Genomic DNA, 21,693 nt, shown 5'->3' on the forward strand with positions numbered 1-21,693 from the left:
GTGTCCTGCTGAAATGGCTGTGCAAAGGGAACTGACAGTGTTTGAAAGAGGCATTGTGATAGGATTCCACATTGTAGGCCTATTTGCTGAACAACAATTTGCTCAACTATCTGTTCAGCAAATTGTTGACAAATTGAGACATCCCAAGTCAACAACTAGTGATACCATACTCAGATGAAAGTGCACAGAGCCTTCATCTCAACCATATTGAGCATCTGCGAGATGAACTTGAGCATCCATTCCACAACTGTCCAGGACCTCATTACCTGCCTACAGGAAGAATGGTTTAAGATTCCCATTGATGACCTTTGTACACTACATCTTCCTGTAGGTGGGTACCATGGATATTTATTCCTCACACTATAGTATCTGTTGACATCTTTCAGAGCTGTGTGTGTGGGTATGTACACATATACATATGCACACACCACATGTCAGCTGAAATACCTTCAACAGGAAATGAGCTAATGAATAATAATTAAAAAATGCAACAAAAGTAATTGCTACTTACCTTGATGACCATATCCACCACCTGGAAAACTGCTACTAAAATTTCCTCCGAAAGCTCCATCTCTATATGAATCATCATCCATAAATCCTTAACAAAATTTAAAATATTAATTGCAATAATCAACAACCAATTACAGATCAGTTAAATAAAAATTGCTTTCTTCTCTTTAAACTGGTTAGGCAGCTGACAAGGGGTGAAATATATGCAAATTATGGATGTACAAGCATTTTTGAATGAGAAAAACTGCTTTGACTCTCTAAGGCCATAGTGAAAGAAAGCATATAATTCTTCTATAAAATTGCAAAAAGCATGCATTTTATATCTAAAACAAAATTATATACTAACATACAGTTCTGAACTAGATAGTTGGATATGTGCAGACTGAAGGTGAGGTAATTATGATAAATTACAGATGTTTTTTGAAACTGTGACTTAGAATGCTACAGAAAACAGCCACGAGGTACAAGAACATAACTGCATATACTGGTCACTGAATTAGAAATCTTTATGCAGATATACATAAACATCAGTTGCACAGTGTATATGCAAAATCCTTCATCAATAATTGTCAATAGTGTTGATCACAATGGGCAACATAAAAGCTCTCTAAAGGTTCAATAAAGGACTTTTTGTTGTGCCCATCTGATAGGAGCAATGATTTTGAAAACAGTAGAGTTGACTGGTTTCTTGAAAGATGTCCTGGGTGTTAAATCAGTGGTCATAAGACAGACTGTTAGGAACGAGACTGATATCCTCTGCAAAGCATCTGATGAAGTCCAGTGACTGATGGTAGGCAGAGAGTTTGGCTGGAGCCCCATGAATCAATGAACCCAGCTGTCTTGTAAACACAAGCGGGTTCTGGAGGTGGTGTCATGGTGTGGGGCATATTCCATTGGTATGGAATGGCTCCTCTGATGTGCTGGAAGGTTGTGTGTCTTCCAAGGAATATATCTGTGAACACTGCTGCTGATCAAGTCCATCCAGCAACGTTGACTTTTTATCCAAGCAGGCAGAAGTTGTTTCATGGACAACAATGCTACTATCCATTGCACAAGAATAGTTCAGCAATGGCTCAGAAAGCACAACAGCAACTTCCACCACCTTCCCTGGCAATCACAAAGCCCAGATCTAAAAACCCAGATAAAGACATCTGACAGATCCAGGATCTGTCAAATCTGAGCCACTAAAAGGACTGTCCTGGGAATGTCTGGTATGTTGGAGATGTAGATGCAATCCAACACCACGTGGAATCTATGTGAAACTACACGTGCTGTAATTTAAGATAAGGAGTCCAACATGAAAGTTTTTAATTCCATGGCCAGTATGTGTATATCAGAATATATATTTATGTTTCTTTTTTTTTTCCTGGAAATGGTGGCCATTTCTGTTTTGTCCAATTGCATCTCACATTGACAGGGAGATACTGTAGACACATGGGAAGGAGAAAGGATCCTGGTGGTCCTCAATTTGTCTGAGGGAATTGGATACTGTTCTGATTGTGTTGTTTCAAGAGTGAGCCCACTTTATCTGTTGCACCTTTGATATAAGATTTGGGGTATATATAGTCAAGTTGTGGGCAGTTGTATTTTTTTTTTTTTTTTCCTTTCTAGAAGTTCCAATAAGTTCAGAACTTTTGTGATACATTTATTCCAGCGATGCTCCAGCACCATTATCCCATCCTTGTAGTAGTTCTCAGCAAGATCTGCAAAATAGACCTCTATAGCTGCAATCACTTCTTGATTCTAAGAAAAACACTGACCAGTGAGGAAGAGTTTTAGTGTTGGAAGAGATCGAAGTCAGAGGGAGCCAAATCTGAATAGGGTGGATGTTCCAACAATTCATAGTGCAAACACCTTTGCGAGCAGGTGCATTGTCCTGATGAAAGAATGATTTTTTTCTTCTTCTGTAAACCAGGTCTTTTCTCACGAATTTTTTCATCTAGTCTGGTTGAAAGATCGGAATAATATTAGGCAGTTATTGTTTTAACCTTTTCAAGATAATTAATAAACAAAATGCCTTTAGCATCCCAAAACACCAACATCATGACCTTTCTTGCTGATGGAACTGACTGTCTTCTTTAGCGTTGAGCAACCGGCTTCTGTCCACTGTTTTAACTGCTGTTTGGATTCTGGAGTGTAATAGTGAATCCAAGTCTCATCCATAGTAATAAATCGATGCACAAAAATCAGTTTTATTCTTGTTAAAACACTCCAAGCACTGTTCAGAGATATCCAAGAGTGTGTTTTTGATCTGCTGTGAGCAAAACGCAGCACCCATTTTGCACAGAGCTTTTTCATCTGCCATTCTTCCTGCAAATTATATCCTACATGTTATTTTGAAATGCCTATAGTCTCAGCAATTTCACGCACTTTGACTCACCAGTCATCCAATACCATATCATGCACTTGATCAATGATTTCTGGACTTCTTCACGTGGATCATCTTCAAGGCTGGCTCAGCCATGTTTAAACTCAGCAGTCCATTTCTTAATTGTCAAAAACGAAGGAGAAGAGTGTCCCATAAACTTTTATGAAATTCGAATGAATTTCTTTTGCCGTTAAACCTCCTATTACAAAGAATTTTATAACAGCACAATACTCAATTTTATCCATTTCAAGGGATACAGACAACACTTTTGCTTCAGACAGCTGTATAAAACAAACTACTTGATAGAATGACTTGCAATTTCACTGGATGCTTGGGACAGATGTACCAACTTGGGAAAAAAAAAAAAAAAAAAAAAAAAAAAAAAAAAAAAAAAAAAAAAACTTGCCAAGTGTTGCCATCTATGGTGGAGGCCAAGAATTTTTCAGACTACCCTCGTATTTATTATATCTACTATATACTATATTTATTATATAATATTCTATTTTTCCAAGTCTTCAGCTACTTGCCAAAACCTATCTGCCGCAGTCAAATCAGCAAGTAAATTTGTTGAGTAATGTGCAGGTACACTCAGAACCCAAAGTCAAGAAATTTGAGGAACAGAAATATACATAATCAATATCATATTTCAAAACCCTACTGAGTAATGATAGAGCATACGAATTACTTCAAACAGGCCAAATGCAGGAATGAAAATAGCAAGTTCATTTTTAGCCCATATTAAAATACAAAAATACAGTGTCACAATAAAAATATAAAAAGTTCAGTATGAAAATACATTTTTTTAAATGCCGTGACATACCCAAATGTGATGAAACTACCATAGGGCTTACACGTGTGGATTGCATTCTATCTTCCTGGTTTAATTGCAAGATTACTTCAGATTTCATCATCAAATCCCTGAATCTAACCCCAAGGGGTGTACAGGATATGACAGTACTACATGAAAAATTTACATCATTACTAACTTCCTATCTACAACTTTCCTCCAAATTTTACCTGTCAATACTCCAACATTATCAGATCTTATATTTCTATCATCTAAGGCACTTTGTACCTATCAATCCACCTATATCTTGGTCTTCCTCTGGGTCGTTTTGTTGCCAGCCTGGCAGAGAATACTTGTTTTGCTAATCTTTCTTCGCCCATTCTGTTTAAGTGACCACAACACCTGAGATTAGCTCTGCTAACACATTCCTGGATGCTGACAATGCCAAGTTCTTTCCTAATATCCCCGTCTTTAATATGATATTGCCATCTGTTCACGCCTATAATCTTTCTCAGGACTCTCATATCTGCGGTCTCTAATCTTTGATCAAGTGTTTTACTTCTGACCCAGCTCTCAGATCCATAAGTTAAAATTGGTTTGAACACTGTCTTGTATACAGCTAATTTAGTGTTCTGACTAATTTCTCTCTATTTCTTATGAATTAATTCAGTTGACTTCCTACCATACCAGCTTTGTTGATTCTGTTGTCTATTTCCATATTTAATTTACTGTCTTCACTAAAAATCATGCCTAAGTAGCTGAAATGTTTTACTTGCTCTATAAGTTCTCCATTCAATGCTTCTGCCTATTTTCATTGTCTTTGTCTTGTTATTGCTGACCTTCATACCATATCTATTACAACAGTTATTCAATTTAGTCAGGGAATCTTACAGACTTGTACCTGATTTATTTACAAGTATAACATCATCTGCATAAAACCTTGGTGAACATTGTAAATGGCTTAATCACAATTTTTAAACTGCAGTCACTTTCATAGCGCATGTTCTGGTAAGTTGAAGCTCAGAATATAAATGTCTTTATATTTTGAACAAAACTGATAATATTAGATTATTTGAGCCCATTATGGTATTTTCAAGTACACTGGCTTACTTATGATTTTCTTTATTATTTCTTTTTTTTTTTCCCATGAGCAAGAAACTAAAACAAAAAAAAAGCAGTCAATTTAAATAAAAAATGAAGTGGGAAAGCCTGACTACCTTGTGCAGAGTTATGACAACCACATGAAAGGTGACAAAGATTATATTAAGATCATGTGTAAGCAGTGTTTAAAAAATTTGTAAAAACACAGACATATGTTGAATATACAGATTTTAGAAAGTTAATAAAAACAAGATGAATATTTTGTTGATGCATTCAGGTATTGATAAGAGAACCACTAAAGCTTAGCAGACCAAGCAATTTTAACATAGGACTTTAACTATGGAGACCTAGATGGGAGGGGAATAAAGGGCACATGGCAAGATGGAAATGGAATTCTTAGTTACTAACGGATAACTACTTGAAACTGCACGAGATGGAGGGAATGCCAGATCCAGTAACAGCATCAGATGATCTATCCATAACCAAGGTAGACAGACTCCAATAGGATAAAGTAACCATGCAATGAGATTTTGGGAGGTTACTAAACACACAGAATTCTCTCGTGAATTCCGCATGTTTAGTTTATGTTAAGCTATAAAGTTGGTAATAAAGAGACTTAGAAAGACAGCTTGGAGCAGTGGCATAGCTTCAGAAGCCACAATGAAAGAATTTACACAGGAAATGATCAGGGATTGTTTGAGGGGAGCAGTATCAGACTGCATACCCACAGTTGGGAGGATAAACTAAGTGAGTAGGAAGTGGATGAGTAGAGATAGAAAGCAAGAGCTGCAAAAAATAAAAAATAAAATAAACAAAAAGTAACAAGAATGATCATGAGCAATAAAAAGCACAGACAAGAAGAGTGATTACTTCATGTAGCAAGTAAGAGAATGAATGCTTATGGAAGGACAACTACTCAGTGCTGAAGGTGGGAAAGTGATAGAAGGCAGAGGAAATAGTTGAGCTACTAAGCAATCACACTTTGAAAAGTATCAATGTGAATGCAGCAGTGGGACAGGACAGCATGTTGGGTTGTGTGCTACGAGAATGTGCAAGAGTACTGGCAGTGCCTCTGACAAAGTTGTTTACATGTCAGTTCCCACCATTCCATAAAGGTGGCTCCAAGACAGAAATAAATTACAGATCAATTAGTATCTGTAATTTGTTACAGATACTAATTGATCTGGATGGTTAAACATAAAATAACAAGAATTTATTTTTTAATATGCAGCATACTGAGCAAAATGTGTCTTGCCTTAGTAATTTATTCATATTTTAAAATAAATGTGACAGCAGAATTGGATAAAAGAAACAGTTACACCATGACAGTGCTGGTCTTTACAAAGACATCTGACAGAATGCTGTATGGAAAACTATTAGAAAAATTGGAGCAAACGGGAATGGATATGAAGCTGGTGGAGCATGAATAGGAGTGACTAATGGAGTACCTTAGGGCTTTCTAATAGGGGAACTACTTTAAGTTGTATATTAATGAGATAATTTGTCTTGTCTTTATGTGAGATAACTACCATCTGGTAGTTACCTCACATAACTACCTACAGTACCATCTGGATGTGAGTGGTGGTAATCTGGGTGAGCAGAAATTGTGTCCAATGGCCTTGGCAAGGGGCAATTGCCACTTGGGCAGGAAGCAAGTTTGCTTGTAATGATTCTTTTTAAAGTTGCTGGCTGCAGTATAGGCAGAGAAGACAGCTGAAGTTTTGGTCTTAATCCAATTGTGGTAAGCAGAGGTTTTTTTCTTTCACAGCATTGGCACACTTTTTTGAGAAACAAGGCTTGAGGGTGGCTGAGAATTTGGAGTAGATCCTCACAGGGATGAAAACTTTTATTCCTGTGAGGATCATTTGTTATATGGTCTGAGCAGATGTTTGGATCAGAACTGAAGCAGTAGTTGGACCATGGGTAGGACAAATAGAAGTCATGGGGGGGGGGTCTTCCAGTTGGTACCTTATAATGCCAAAGGACATGAGAACTAGGTGAAAGTACCGTTCAGAGGCAAAAGAGACGTGTATAATGTTATGATCCGAGTTGTCAAGAGAAGTGACAACCACAGTATACTTCAAAGGAGATCTTATTAAGAAGAGGTCAAGTGTCTCGGCAAATATTCTGGTAAGAAGATTGATGATCTGAGACAGGTCACTGCTGGTGGCAAACACCTCAACACTGCAGTCTGCTTGATTGGTGTAACCAACTGGTGTAATTGGAGAAGGGAAGCCAATATGAGTGGTGGATATTGAATTCCTCCCAAAATGATGACTTCACTATTGGATTATTTTGACTGCAGGAAGTCAAGCTATAGATGAGGTCTGAGTGGTTGACATAGTTTGGAGAGCGGCAGAGAAAGCACATGGAAAGGGCAGGTGATAGTCACTGATAAGAACAAGACTGGCTGTTGTTTATAAAACAACTGATCTTTTAATAATTATAAGTGTTTATATCTCTGATAATAAGCTACCAAAAACCATTTAACAGGATTTATATTCAAAGTTCTGCAAGTAACAAGGATTTCATATGTGCATTTTGCCCAGAGAATATATCCAATCAATATTTAAAATTATTCAAAAGATAGCATATCTGCATGATGAAATTATATAAATACATTTCTTTTAATTCATTAAGTAGTCAAAGCAGAAGAAGAAGAATGGTACATCTTTTACAAAACTTTGTACAACATAGCATACCAGAAGCTGTACTAGGAGGAACAGTAGCAGTATGTAAGTAATAAAATACATCAGCTATATGATTATAGCTGAATTAATGCTAAATTACATCAATAAGTTTCACACATTTCAATAAGTGATTAGCATTTATGAATTTCCCTCTGTAATGTCAATCCATTGTAGAAAATTTGTAAGAGTCGTGGTTCTAAGGATTAACAAATTATTCTGATGATTTCAAAGGTATGAATAAATTTGTATGCAAAACTTTATATTCGAATGTACATTTGAAGTTAAAAAAAAAATTGTACCTTGAAAAGAGCGTCCTTGGCCACCATATCGTCTTCCTTGCCCTCCGGGACGATCCATCCTATCATACGGACTAGGCCTCATATTGCTCATAAAATGCATTCTCATTGGACCTGGACCAGCTGATGCTCTAATTTCTTGAAGACTACTCTTGAAAATCTCTATATATCTAAATTTTAGTAAAACAAGAAAGATTTGCTTCAGTCAGACATCAATTTAATAAAAATGATCTACACTGCTTTTACTCTTATCCAGTGTGTGTGTGTGTGTGTGTGTGTGTGTGTGTGTAGACATAATAATCAACAAAGCAGGCATTTGTAAGAGGCTAAAATTACATTTACAACAAAAGATACCACAAAACTTCAATTACCTAAATAAAACTGTTCTGATTTTTTGTTTTTTTACTTGTGAACCAAATATTCTCATAGATAAGAACTTATCTGCTATAACAAACCATTCCTATGGTCCCTTTAAGTTTGCTATAGGACTGTCAACTGTAGTTATGGAAATCTTGAAGCTTAGAACACTTACTTAATTTCTATACAATTTGTCAAATGAAGAGGAATGGAGCACTGCTAACGAAATACATGTAGGAAATGAAGTAGGCCATTAATCAAAAAAGTGCACAGGTAAAAGAAAAGGGTCCTGGAGTAAAAATGGCAGAAGATGTAATCAACCACGACCAGAAGGGAATGATTACAGGAAACTGATCCTCCAATTGCAGTATGGTAACTGAGTGACTGATTTCCCATGATCATTAATGGTAAGCCTATCAAAAGGATGAATTAAGAGCCTGTATCCCAGTACCAATGAAATGCAATGAAAATGTCAAGAGTGACCAGTTTCTTCAAATATTTGAATCTAGAGACTAGGAGATTCACTGTCGATAGAATATGACTAACTCTAGACCTAGTGCTGATTAAATGCATCTCCAGATGTTGAGAGAAAGTGGGTGTTGATAACCATCATTTATCAGAAAAGAAAGGCAAGGGCAATGATAAATTCCATAACAGATGAATAGAAAATAGCAAACTATACAGGATGGATGTAAGGCCGAGCAAAATTATTGGTGGATATATCAGGGGACAGGCTATTTGCAATTTTGCTGATGTTTTTCTAGCAAAATCACAGGAAACACTGCACTAGACTTTAGAAGATAGGAGATGATTTGCCTAAATTAACTGTCTTTGATGTTATGATGGCACTATGTGTGTGTGAGAGATAAACAAGTTTATTGCACATTGCCCTTTGAAAGTTGCATTTATTATTTTTAGCAGCTGCTGTGTGGGGGGAGGGGGAGGGGGGGGGGACCCAGAGTGAAATATAAAGACCTTCATTCAAGTAACAATTATCTTAATTATTCAATTATAGCACTTGTTAACTGTGGATTAGATACAGTGAAATATCATTTAATTACTTAGATATTTTGTAAAAATAACTCAATCCATATCAACGAAGATGAATTCTGCAGAAATTCTGTTTAAATGATCCAATGTCTAGAAGTGATATGTGTACTAGCATCAGTCTTGAACAACAAACTATTTCCTCTCATGGATATAGCAAGTCAAGACTGGTGCACTGCTCTGTAGTGCTTGCATGTCACTTACTACAGGTCTGAGACATTTTAGAATCAGCACTGGCTATGGAACAATCTGACCATAAGTCAGAGAATTCAGGCTAAATGGGATCCTTAGAATGACTCTTCAGGAGAGTTTTAATTTACTACGTGTGGACACGCAGATGCTTATTTTCATTCAGGCTGTCAAGATATCTTGAAAATCAAAGAGATGCATGCCCATGGTGTATACAAAAAGATGGAGAAACAAAGCCCTAAAATAGGACTATCTAAATTAAGGTAATTTTTGTGTAAGCCCAATATTTGTGAAGAGCCTTTGTAGCTCACAGCTGGTACAATAGTTCTCAGGATGAAAAGACTGAGTTTGAATCTCATCTGCCATGAAGAAGGAACCTTTATTGGGTCTTATTTAAGCAAATAGTGAGTTTTTGACAGAAATAGTGTTTTTTCCTACTGGAATCTCATGTTTTTTGTCCCTCAAAAACAGGCAAACCAGCCCTGTGAACAGAAAGGTCTACCAAGTCTGAATACTTGCCCTTAGGAAGGTGGGAAGAGTGGTTTTGTCAGCTCCGTTAATTCAGTGTGATCCCAATCAGGGCACTCTGACTGCCCTAAGCAGTGGGATGAAGAAGAATATCTATGTATTGTCTTCATGGCATCAGAAACATCACAAAAGCAATGTTTTCTCACTTCGAGTTCTGATGCACACATACATGAATATCTGAAACATTTCTACTTTGTGAATATATCACAAACACTGAAAGGAAAGGAAAGGACCATTTCAATAAATAGTTCCACATTTCCAGAAATACAAAGCCAGCCCATTCTTGGTAGTCACACAAAAAACTAATATGATAAAACTGCAATCAAATAACTGAAATTGCAACTTTTTTTTTTTTTTTTTTTTTTTTTTTTTACACCTTAGTTCAATAATACTGTTTCCATATTACCTTTAGGATGGGGAGGCAAGGAAATGGCACGCCAGCTGGATTAATTCACAGTGACTCCTAATCAGGAGACTGAGTGTATGTAAATAAATGTACATGATTGCTATGGTTTCTTATTTCTTTCTAGTCATTAACAAAAAAAAAAAAAAATCATTTACAGGAGAAAATTCAAAATCATAATATTTCTCATACTTTAGACTAAATTTTAATTAGAATAAATTTTAACACTATGCAAACTTTAGAAAAAAAGTTTGCATAGTGTTAAAATTTTATTTGGCATTTTTACTTCAGTTAATTTCCCAAAACAAGACAAACCTTAAAAGGTCACTTAAGGGTTAAAACAGACAATGAGAAGACGAAGACGTAGCCTATAAAGAATGTGCAAAACCGATGGGGCTTCATTAATATTCACTGAGTACTGAGAAAAGAGGATGAGATATCAATCTGGGACTTAGCTAACTAAACTGTTATTGAAACAGTGTTGAAGGAACTGAAGACAGGAACCATCATTATAAGGAGTATCAATGGAAATGAAATTGAACTTGCAAGAGAATTGGAAAAATTCCACATGGATATAATTGGTGCTACTGAGACAAAATCTTACTAAGCAAAATCAAAGTAATAAATAAGATGCTTTTTAAAACAATAATGTTCAAAGAATGGAAAAGACTAGTGATAGTCTTTTCCATTCACAAAACATGAAGATAAACTTCTTGGAGGGGAACTGGACAAAGAAAATTATTTGTACATATGGATATGTAATTTCATAACCTTGTGTACAAAGTTTCATAGATCAAGGTGTCCAGAAAAATGTTTTTTAAAAAATTATAATTATATGAAGTAAATGGAACAATGCATAGTCTATATTTAATAAAAAAAAGTATGCAGCATAGTTCCACAGAAGGTTCTATTAAGGAAGAAGTACAGGAAATTATTAGAGAAGGAAAAGGAAGGACAAGTAAACAGAAAAGCTTGTCCTTGTTGCATATCTAAACACCAAGAACAGAAAAATAAGAACACTATGATGGATACAAGTTAATAATGCAGGCATAGAAAAGAAAAAAGTATACTGAAAATTCCTAGGACATAAATCAGCAGATATCCTAAAAGAATACAGAGAAAAAATGCAAGAGAGCAAGCCGTATGTAAAATGGCTAAAATTACATGGGAAGACTTTGATAAGAATACAGATGTTAAGAAGAAATGCTCTGGAGGCTATAGAAAAATATTAAAAATGAAGGAAAGAGTATTGTAAAAGAAATCACAGATGATAAAGGCATGAAAACTGAAGTAAAGATAAAAATATATTGTAGATGTCTAGAGTAATTACTTTGAAAGCCTTAAATAAAACAAGGAATTACAGAAGAAACTATTCAAGATGAATGCAAACAAGAGTATGTATCAATACATGAGGGAAAAAGCTATCACAGCCTGATGTGGAAAAGTAGCTCAGATGTGGTCAGAGTTGGCAAGAGTCAGTTTCTCCTTTTGGAAAATGACCGCAACTTCACACAACTTTTGCTGCAGAAAAACCTACACCCACCAGTTCAGACTCATGTTCTTGTCTCAGGATCTCAGTGACTTCTATTCCTCCTTCCCATGGTCCAACTACTGCTTCAGTTCTTCTGATTCAAACACCTGCTCAGACTGAATAATAGAAATCATCCTCACAGAAATGAAGGCCTTCATCCCCTATTCAGCCCAAATGCTCAGCCATTATTCAAGCCTTGGTTCTCAAAAAGTGTGCCAATGCTAAAAAAGAAAAAAAACCTCTTACCACAACTGGCTCAAGACCAAAACTACAGCTTCCCTCTCTGCCTATACTGCAGTCCCCAACAGTTGTAAAAGAATCATTGCCAAGTCCAAGTCGGACTTTGAAAGTTAAATGCTGTAAACTTCCCTCCTGCCCAAATTGCAGTCGCTCCCTTTGGGTCCCTTGCTGAGGCCATTGTGTACAACTTTTGCTCACCCAAGTTTCCACGACTTTCACATCCAGGTGGTACTGTAGTCACCTCACCAAAAGATAAGGCCAACTTACTGGCATCACTCTTCTCTTCGACCTGGGCAAAGTTCCCTCTCAACACTACAAGAATGGCTTCCTTCATGTCACCCAGTCTTCCGACAAAAAGAAATATGAAGAATCCCCAATAACCTGAACACAAGCAAGGCATCTGGTCCTAATGGTATCCAACTACTATTATGTTAATAAATTGTGCCCCAGAACTAACACATATTTAATCTATTCTACTCAACAACATGGAAACAGATCAACATCAATCCAACCCCAAAGAAAGGTGATAAAAGTCTCCCATCAAATTACAGTCCAATTACTAATTTTTAGTGGAACCTGTGGCATAGTAACTTACATGTTACTTTATTATTTAGTCCAATTACTCTCACTTCGGTTCTCTCAAAAATTATCGAGGTCATCAACAACAAACTCTTGAAACATCTAGAGACATACCAACAATCAGTAATATGGATTCCACCACTCATGATCTACAGCTGATCTTGCTTTCACCACCCACCTATGGACTCAAGCCATGGAGAAACTCATGTGATTGCCCTCAACATTTCAAAGGTATTTGATCAGGTTTAGAACAGGGGCCTACTCACCAAACTGCCACCCTATTGTCTGCTGCTTTCTCCACTCTGCAACTGGATATCAACTTTCTCACTGGTTGCTCACTATATGTCATGGTGGATGGCTAACTCTTCAGATTTCTCCACCAATGCAGGAGTCTCCAAGGGTTCTGTTCTTTCACCCACTCTCTTCCTCTTGTATATAAACCTGCTCTCACAGGTTTCCAATCATATCCATAGCTTTGCTTCCCCATTCCTCCTATTCATTCGACAAACCTGTTGAATGAATAGGAGGAATGGGGAAGTCAGGTATTAGAATCCTTAAGAACTACCATGACTAGGGACCTGAACTCAGATTTCCCAGTGTGGCAAATACAACCTTGTAAATCTCAATGCCACCAAAACTCAGTCCAAATCCTTCCCCTTACTTTTAGTAATACTGAGATATATCTACTTGGACTGACTTGAACCTCTGATCTTTCCCGGCACAACCATATTTCAACTAGTTTCTGCAGCAGTCAAAAAACATACTTTATCACAGGACACACCTGCTAAATCAATACAAAACCCAAATCTGCCCAACCATGGAATATTGCTCAAAATTTCAGGGGTGCACCAAAATACTCTCAAAGATTGCTCGATTCTATCCGAAAGACCTTCTGTTGAGGCTTAAGTGCTGTGAAAACATCATGTTGGAGGCTTAATGGATTGTATACAGCACTCAGAAAGGATTAAAACAGAATTTAATACTTCCTATATTTCATCTCAGTCACTGAAACATCTTCAGGGATGACAAAAAAACTAATATAACATATACACAAATACCACACAATATTAAACCAACCAGGAGCACCCTCTATGGGCGGCTGTAGGTGGCCTGGAATGTAAAGTAGATCTCTATTTCCATATTTTTTAGATTTCTGAGAGCTGCTATGGATTCTAAAAATAGTCTCAATTTTTGAATTGACTGTGGTGGAGCATGGTGGTTTTTCCCCAAGAGATCCTATGGGTTGTATCGAAGACATGGTCAGCCAGGCATGACTGACTTTAGTTGTGGTTGCAGATGTATGAGTTGTGTTCCTCTAGGACAGTGTTTCTCAAAGTGTGGTAAGCGTACCCCCGGGGATACACAGCAATTTTCAGTTATGCATCATTAACGATGGAATCATTATATTTCTCAACAAATAATGCAATTAGAGACAACTGGAATAAAAAAAAACTACCTAACTAATCAATCACATCTCCCCAATTTTTTAGCTTTAATTTTGGGAAAAAAGTGCAAGTTATATTCGATTAAATACAGTAATTTTTTTAAGCTTTCAAATTCTTAAGTATGGATCATTAGTTAAAGATTCGATTTATAAAACCCACAAAAGAGAGCAATATCGCAAATACAGTAGCTGTAAGCAAGAAGAAAATGTTGATGTTGCATCTGGATCAAATGAAATTGATAATGGTGTGTCGTCTGACATCTCTAGAGAACCAACTAGGAAGAAGATAAAAAAATCTTAGTAAGTATGATATGAATTACTTGAAATGTGGATTTTCATGTACGGGAAACGAAGAGGAACATATTCCAAATTTTGTTGTATTAAAAATAAATCATATTTTTTGTTTACATGAATATAAATTCAAATAAAATAGACATTTGCAATGAAATATACTTTATTTATTGTTTGATAATGGAGAACTTGTTAATAATGAAAATTTAAGAGGGAGTATGCAGATATCTGAAGTTTGAGAAACACTGCTCTAGGCAGATGGTTACTGATCTGCCTGTCTGTCCAAAGTATGCCAGACAACAGTAACAGGGTACTTTATAAACTCCAGGCACCAAGAGAGAGGAGGGAGCTGATCTTTTGTAGAATGGATAAGAACAGCAAGTTTCTGGTGAGGCTTAAATGCTGTGTGTAGGTTGCACTTGTTTAAAATCTTGGCTATTTTTTCCAATGTGCCACAGATGATGGCATTTCTAAACTCTTTCTGAAGAGATGGCCAGGGAATGGGGGAGGAACTGATTATTTTTTTAATACTATAATTGCTGTAGCTATTGGAGGGGAAGGTGTTGCATATGTGGTCGAGTTCTGTTGCACGGGCGGTTCCACTGGAACAAAGATTGAGGGCTCTCTTCGCAAGTTTTAATAACATCATACTGTAGAGCAGGGTGGTAGTGGGAGAGTTTGTGGATGTATCTGCCTGTGTGTGTAGGCTTTCTGTATACAGTGAGGGAAAGCGTACCATTAGGAAGGCATGTAACTAAGGTGTATAGGAAGGGTAAACTGTTGTTCTTTTCCTTTTCCATAGTAAACTGGATTCTTGGATGTATGCTGTTGAGGTGACTGAGAAAGGAGTCTAATGTGTCTGGGCCATGAGGCCAAATAGAGAACACATCATCTACATATCTTAGCCAGATAGAAGGTTTGAGAAAGTTTAGAAATGCCATTACCATACCCACATCTGTGGCACACTGGAAAAAATAGCCAAGATTTTAAACAAGTACAACCTACACACAACATTTAAACCTCACTGCAAACTTGCTACCTTTATCTGATCTACAAAAGATCAGCCCCCTCCTCTCTCAGTGCCTGGATTTTTTTCAAGTGCCCTGTTCCTGTAAGTTAGCGTACTCTGAACAGACAGAGTAATCAGCAACCATCTGCCTAGAGGAACACAAGTCATACATCTGCAACCATGCTTATGGTCAAGTCAAGCCTGGCTGACCATTTCTTGGATACAACCCATAGGATCTCTTGAAAAAAACCACCATGTTCCATCACAGTAAATTAAAAATAGACTATTTTTAGAAACCGCAACAGCTCTCAGCAATCAAACAAATCTAAATAAATATGGTTGCATTAAGCTTCCTAAGATTTGGGAAACATTAATCAGAGATCCCACCTTACATTCCAGGCCACCTACAACCATCCATAGAAGGCGCTCCACCTAGATAGGACTCTAGAATCACCCATATGGTTTGCTTAGTATTGTGTAGTATGTGTATATGTTACGTTAGTTTTTTGTAATCCATGAAGATGTCTCAGTGACTGAGACGAAATATAGGATGTATTAAATTCTGTTTTAATCCTTTCTGAATGCTGTATACAATCCATTAAGCCTCCAACATGAGATTCCATCCAGAAGAGGCCAATCTGGCTAATTAAACATCTCTCTCCCATAGAGGGGTTCAGTTTTTTCCTTCTGCCTCTTTTACAGATACTTTCATGGACAGTGCTCTGCTGAATTGGCCACTATTATTCCTCCAAAATTATGAAAACAAGAGCCATTGCCACTGCTAAGCAACATCATTTTACAGTCCATCTTAAAACTCACTGAACCAAGTTCACAGACTCCTCTTTTCTTCCATCTACATCTGTCATTTGGAAGAGCCTCTCCCAAAGATCACAACTGTCAGCTATTCAAGCAGAATGTGAACAGACTCTTTCCTTTCTTCTATTCCTTTTGCCCACACACATGGCACTAATGTGCTATAGGTCTTGTGGTCTTTCTTGTGTGGAACAGATTTATTTATTTATATATATATATATATATATATAAACTTCAAGGGCTCACTTTAGTGAGTATGGGTACAGCAAACCTGAGGCACCTGAAGCTAGACCATGTCTTACTTCATATAATATATGCCTGTTATATTAACTGTAGACTGGTCCCTACTCTTCTTTCCCTCTGTATTCCTTTCCATTTTGCTTCCCCGATGCTATTAGAGCAGGGGTCGCCAAACTTCTTTGACCCGTCGACCCCTTCAAGAGTTTCTTGATGTTTTATCGACCCCCCTCTATTTTACTATTACGTAATTATAATAGGACAAGCGAAAAAGACGCTTATGCGAGTTTTTAGATTGTTTATTTTATAGTTACAGTGTTTATTGTATGTATTACCATCACTAGTATTACTAGTGATATTAACATACTGGTATTACTACTGGCCCTTCTCAATTCTTCAGCATAGAGAAGTTTAGTTCATGAATGAATAACGATTGAATTATAATATATATGTTGATGAATTTTAGAACATTAAGGCTCACTTGTATGTCGATGGCAAAAATGAGACTGGGATCGAATATGTGCAAGTATAAGTAAATAAGCGACTGCGCACATGTTGCCATCTCACTCCTGCCTTGCCGGCCGAGCGGGAACCACACACATCTGTTTATTGGTAAATACGTCATTTTGGCCTACTTGATTGGCCTCCGTAACTATTTTCATGACCTTGCTCCATCTTACAGGTCTTATTCATGTCACTGTTCCTACGATTCACTCTTAATTGCGTTGTCATTCAGGATGGAGGTAATCCAAGTTAACCGAATTAAATATTACCCGTACAATGATGTCTTATATTTTTCTATCGATCCCTGAGCCAGAATCGACCAGTTTGGCGACCACTGTATTAGAGGGATAGGGATGATTCTTTTCTATTTTCCTACTTCACACAGTAGGAGTCTACCTCCTCCCTCAAGCTAAAAAAAAAAAAATACCTGGGAAGGATGAATTACATGGCTACTAGTTGCAATATCTGACAGGCTTACATGAAAGACCTACTAACCAATTTAGTGATGTTTTAGAAGGACAAAGCAAAAACGAGTGGCTCACAGCAGGCAAAACATTTTTAATCATAAAGGATAAAGAAAAATGTGAAATCCAAAAAAAACTCCAACAACTTTGTGAAAAGGCCACTTTGTTTGGCACAGCATTCATATTCAGAAGGTATTTCCACAACTCATAGGTAGGACTTGAATTAGTGGATTATAAACCAGCCTTTTACTTAAGGCTGAGGAAGCAAATCAAGCTTGGATGAATATAATATAAGCTGGAGTAAATGATATTCTGCTCAAGCTGATATGAAAGTTAAGTTTTTTTGGTGACTATGCTACATAATTCAAAAGGTCTGTTAGAGGGTGAAATTCCAGGTAAATGAGTGGAATAAGTTGCCAGAGTTTGTTATGGTGACAGTGAGTGAGTATGGTGCAGCAAAAAAACACTGCCTGTACTCTTATTATCTATATGGATCGCATTAAGAAAGTGACATTAAACATGATATAAGAATCAAGAGATATCAAACTCAGCAATTTGCTTTATGCAGATGATGTACTCAAACAAATCCAGCACAAATCTTACAAATTTATAAGATCAGACTTAAAAAACTAGCCTAATCTTAATATGGTTGCATTCGACTCCCCAAAATCTGGGAAACTAATTCTTATTCCTCCCATCTCATCTAACATCTAAGGCTAAGCCAACAGCACCCATAGAGGATTCCCCTCATAAGACTAAAGTCCATGTATCTTTATAAGGCTTTGGTTTGATAACATCTGGATTACTGTGTACAGATTTGGTCTTCTTGGTTCAGAGGATATAGAAGCTGTGGAAAGGATGCAAACAAGGGTAACAAAGATGATATTGGGATTATGGAATGTGGATTACAACGACAGAGTATGTGGACTGCAGATACAAACAAGAGAAAGAGGGGTGACATGACATAGGTCTATAAAACTTTGGAAAGAGTGTTATAGGTTTCTGACTGATAATATTTTTCATTATATGGTAGGTGGGGAGAGGACAAGCAGACATGCACAAAAACTATGTTTGTATGCAGTTAAGAAAGGGGTGGGAACATTCCCCCCCTCACAGAGGAGTGAGTGAGAACTTACCTTTGATGTAGCAAGTGCATCCAGTGTGAATGAGTTTAACAGAAGGTATGACAGCTGGTGAGGATGATCTATAGCCTCCCTCAATGAGTCCTTGACAATCAAAACCCCAGGAGCCAGTTTACCTTGGAAAAGGAAAACAATAACAATCTCCCTTTCTTAGACACTCTGATTACATGCCAGCCTGATGGATCCATGGCTTTCCCTGTTTACAGAAAACCTACACATACAGGTAGATACATTCACCAGTAATCACCCCTCCCCTCCCAACAATATGGGATTATAAAAACCCTATATAACAGGGCAAAATTAATCTTCAAAATTTCTGCTCAACTGGCAGATAAGCCTTCGCCCCTTGCTTAAGCTGTTTGGTCTAACTTATGCTCTTATTTTTTTTTCTCTCTCAATTCATTATGGCAAACACACCCAAGGATATGTAACAGAAAATCAATGAGTCTTCCAATAAAGATCAGGCTGCTCTAAATATGCATATTCACAAGTGCTATCTAGTTATGAGACATGAGTAACAGTCAAAGACTGGCTTTTGAAAGAACACATTTTAGAAAGTTTCTACAGATTGGATGAGTGCTAACAGTAACCAATGATGAACAGTAGTGCAGTCAAATGAAAGGGAATCTAATGTAGAAAATAATTCAAAGGACACTAAAGATTTTTGGGTCAACGAAGAGTATAAATAGAAGAGGACATCCAAGGTGAGCAGATGTGAAAGAGTGGTGTGGAAAGTTTGCAGAATTTGCAATGAACAGAGTCCATGGAAAGATTCGGAGCAATGCATGTGTTCACTGTCAATATTTCAGACATTTGATTGTCTTTGAAATATTGACAGAGGCCACCTAAATAAGCTTGTATCTTATAGTTTCTCTCCTGTACTTTGCAATAAGATTGCCAGCTTCCTCTCTGATTGTTCATTATACATTATGAAAGGGTTCCTCAGATTTCTTTATCAATGCTGGAGTGCAGTGTTCACCTTCATACATTCCTACTTCCTATCAATGACCCTTCTCTCTGACTTCAAATCTATTCATAGTTTTGCTGATGGGAGTACTCTCCATATCTATACCTCATCTGAAAACCCCCTGTAGTACTCAAATGACTGAAACTTCAAAATATTCTATAACCCATGACTTTAATACTGATCTTGCCATCATTTTCAAATGGGGTGAAACAACTTTGAATTTTCATGCTATTAATACTCAGGCCTGTCTTATTACCTGCAAGATAGACCCTTCTTCACTTCTACTTACCTTTCATAATGTTCCAATATGCTTCAAAGATAAGTTTTCTCTTCTTGAGCTATCACATGTAGTCTATCCTGGTACAAATATATTGCACCAATAGCCTCCTCAGCCTCGAAACAACTTGTTCTTTTCAAAACAATACTTCTCTCTTACTTAAACTACTTACACTAAGTCTCAGATCCAAACAAGTTTGGACTGGTTAGTTGGTTGGTTAATTAAGGGTTTACTGGCACAAGGACAGCAAAGGCAATTCTGCACCAAACCAAAGTTTACAGTAGTATGGAAAATAATAATACAGTAATAAAGAGATAAATTCGTATATATCATGTTATGCACAAAAAGCATCAAATAACAAATATGGTTCAGCCAGATTAGTAAATAAATTCATATCTTTCTAGAGTGTAGTGCTGGCACTCCAAGAACTGAATGAATGGTGAGATGCACTTTGCATTTCTCACATACAGGTGGGTCACCAAAGCTCAGCAAGAACAAATTCTACTCTTTTGTTTCTATGTTGGCTAGACTGCCAATGTTTAATTTCAGGCTTAACCTTAACATTGACAACTGACTTGTCAATGCTTCTGGCTATGATGACTACCATTGAGTAATGAACTCTGATCTTATGAATTGTCTACATTCTATATGTGGAACTGTTAAAAAGTACCTGGAAGATGTACAAGATGATTTAAAGCTCCATCCGCACTCTCATTTCCCTTAATTTCAATGTTGCTGAGAATGAATTCAGTACAGTTGAATATCAAAATTAAGTCCGTCCAATTTGTACAACAGTTGTAGAGCCTTGCAAAGCAGTGAAGTGTGGATTGTAAGCAGGAGACGATGTGGCCTATGAAGAACAATGAGTCTGTATGAATCACACTTTGGTAGCATTTTCTTTATATGCACAAGCTGAATTGCATGCAACTCTGCTGTGTAATTACTGTAATCAAGAGTGGGATCTGATTAGATAGGATAATGTCAAGAAATACAGCAGCACATAACCAGCAGAGGTCACAGATCCTGAACAATCAGTATGCATGGGAAGGATCATAGTATTCTGATCTGTGTACATCAAATAACTGCATAATCTTTGTAACACACATACCAAAGGGACATATAGCAGTCTGATTAATGTAATATCATGTCTCCCATACTAGTCCATGTAGGATGCTCTGGAAGAGAGAACTGTTTCTGTGTGGCTAACAAGGAAGGTTTGTTTGCCTCAAGATAAAGACTTTCAATGGGCAATGTTCGAAAAGCACTCGAAGCTATCTATATTCCCAAATGATGGATAGAATCCAACCAATTTGAAAGTACAAGTGTGCCGATATAGCAATGAAGAATGATCCACATCTCATTCACTGGAAGAGAAAATGCAAAGGAGATTTAATGCTCTCTTGCATTTTCTACGAAGTTGATGAATGTCTCATGTTCAAGTGCAGATGTAAAAAGTCTAGGTGTCTAGATTACCTTTGTTGATCATGGAATGATCAAAGGTAACCTAATGATCACCCTCAAAAGCAGAGCTATAATGATTTGCTCTAATGAACAAGAATTACAAATTATTAGCCATACTTGTATAAATAATGGCTGTAGCAAAAATACTATCAATGAAGTTTTTCATAAAACTTCAATAAAAAATACATGTAATATAAATTACAGTAAAAACCATAGCTTTCCCATGTATTAAAGGGTCATCAGAAAAAATAAATAGAATTCTAGACCATTATAATCTTAATGCTACTTTTAAACCACCTATAAAAGTAAAAAAGCATATTCAACTCCTCTAAGGATCCCCCCATTGGTTCACCCTAGTGTTTATCATATCTATTGCACCTATAACTTACCTTATATTGGAGAAACTGGACGTATAATCCTTATCCGCAAAAAAGAATAGACACATTAAATTTAACAAT

At 36.8% G+C, this 21,693-nt stretch overlaps 1 protein-coding gene across 1 annotated transcript in view; it reads right to left on the bottom strand.

Moving 5' to 3' along the window:
* Positions 1 to 21,693, bottom strand: part of LOC150096284 (heterogeneous nuclear ribonucleoprotein F-like) — a 127,279-nt gene that overhangs the window by 11,987 nt on the left and 93,599 nt on the right. The window contains exons 6-7 of the mRNA XM_090408939.1: positions 7,756 to 7,922; positions 512 to 598 (exon numbers count right to left, since the gene is read on the bottom strand). Of these exons, the coding sequence (XP_090265065.1) occupies positions 512 to 598; positions 7,756 to 7,922 (254 nt within the window). The remainder of the gene's footprint in view (positions 1 to 511; positions 599 to 7,755; positions 7,923 to 21,693) is intronic.

Source organism: Typopeltis vanoorti, chromosome 19, assembly GCF_054136105.1.
Source record: "Typopeltis vanoorti isolate ZY-2024b chromosome 19, IOZ_Tvanoo_1.0, whole genome shotgun sequence".
In the NCBI taxonomy this organism is placed as follows: Eukaryota; Metazoa; Arthropoda; class Arachnida; order Uropygi; family Thelyphonidae; genus Typopeltis; species Typopeltis vanoorti.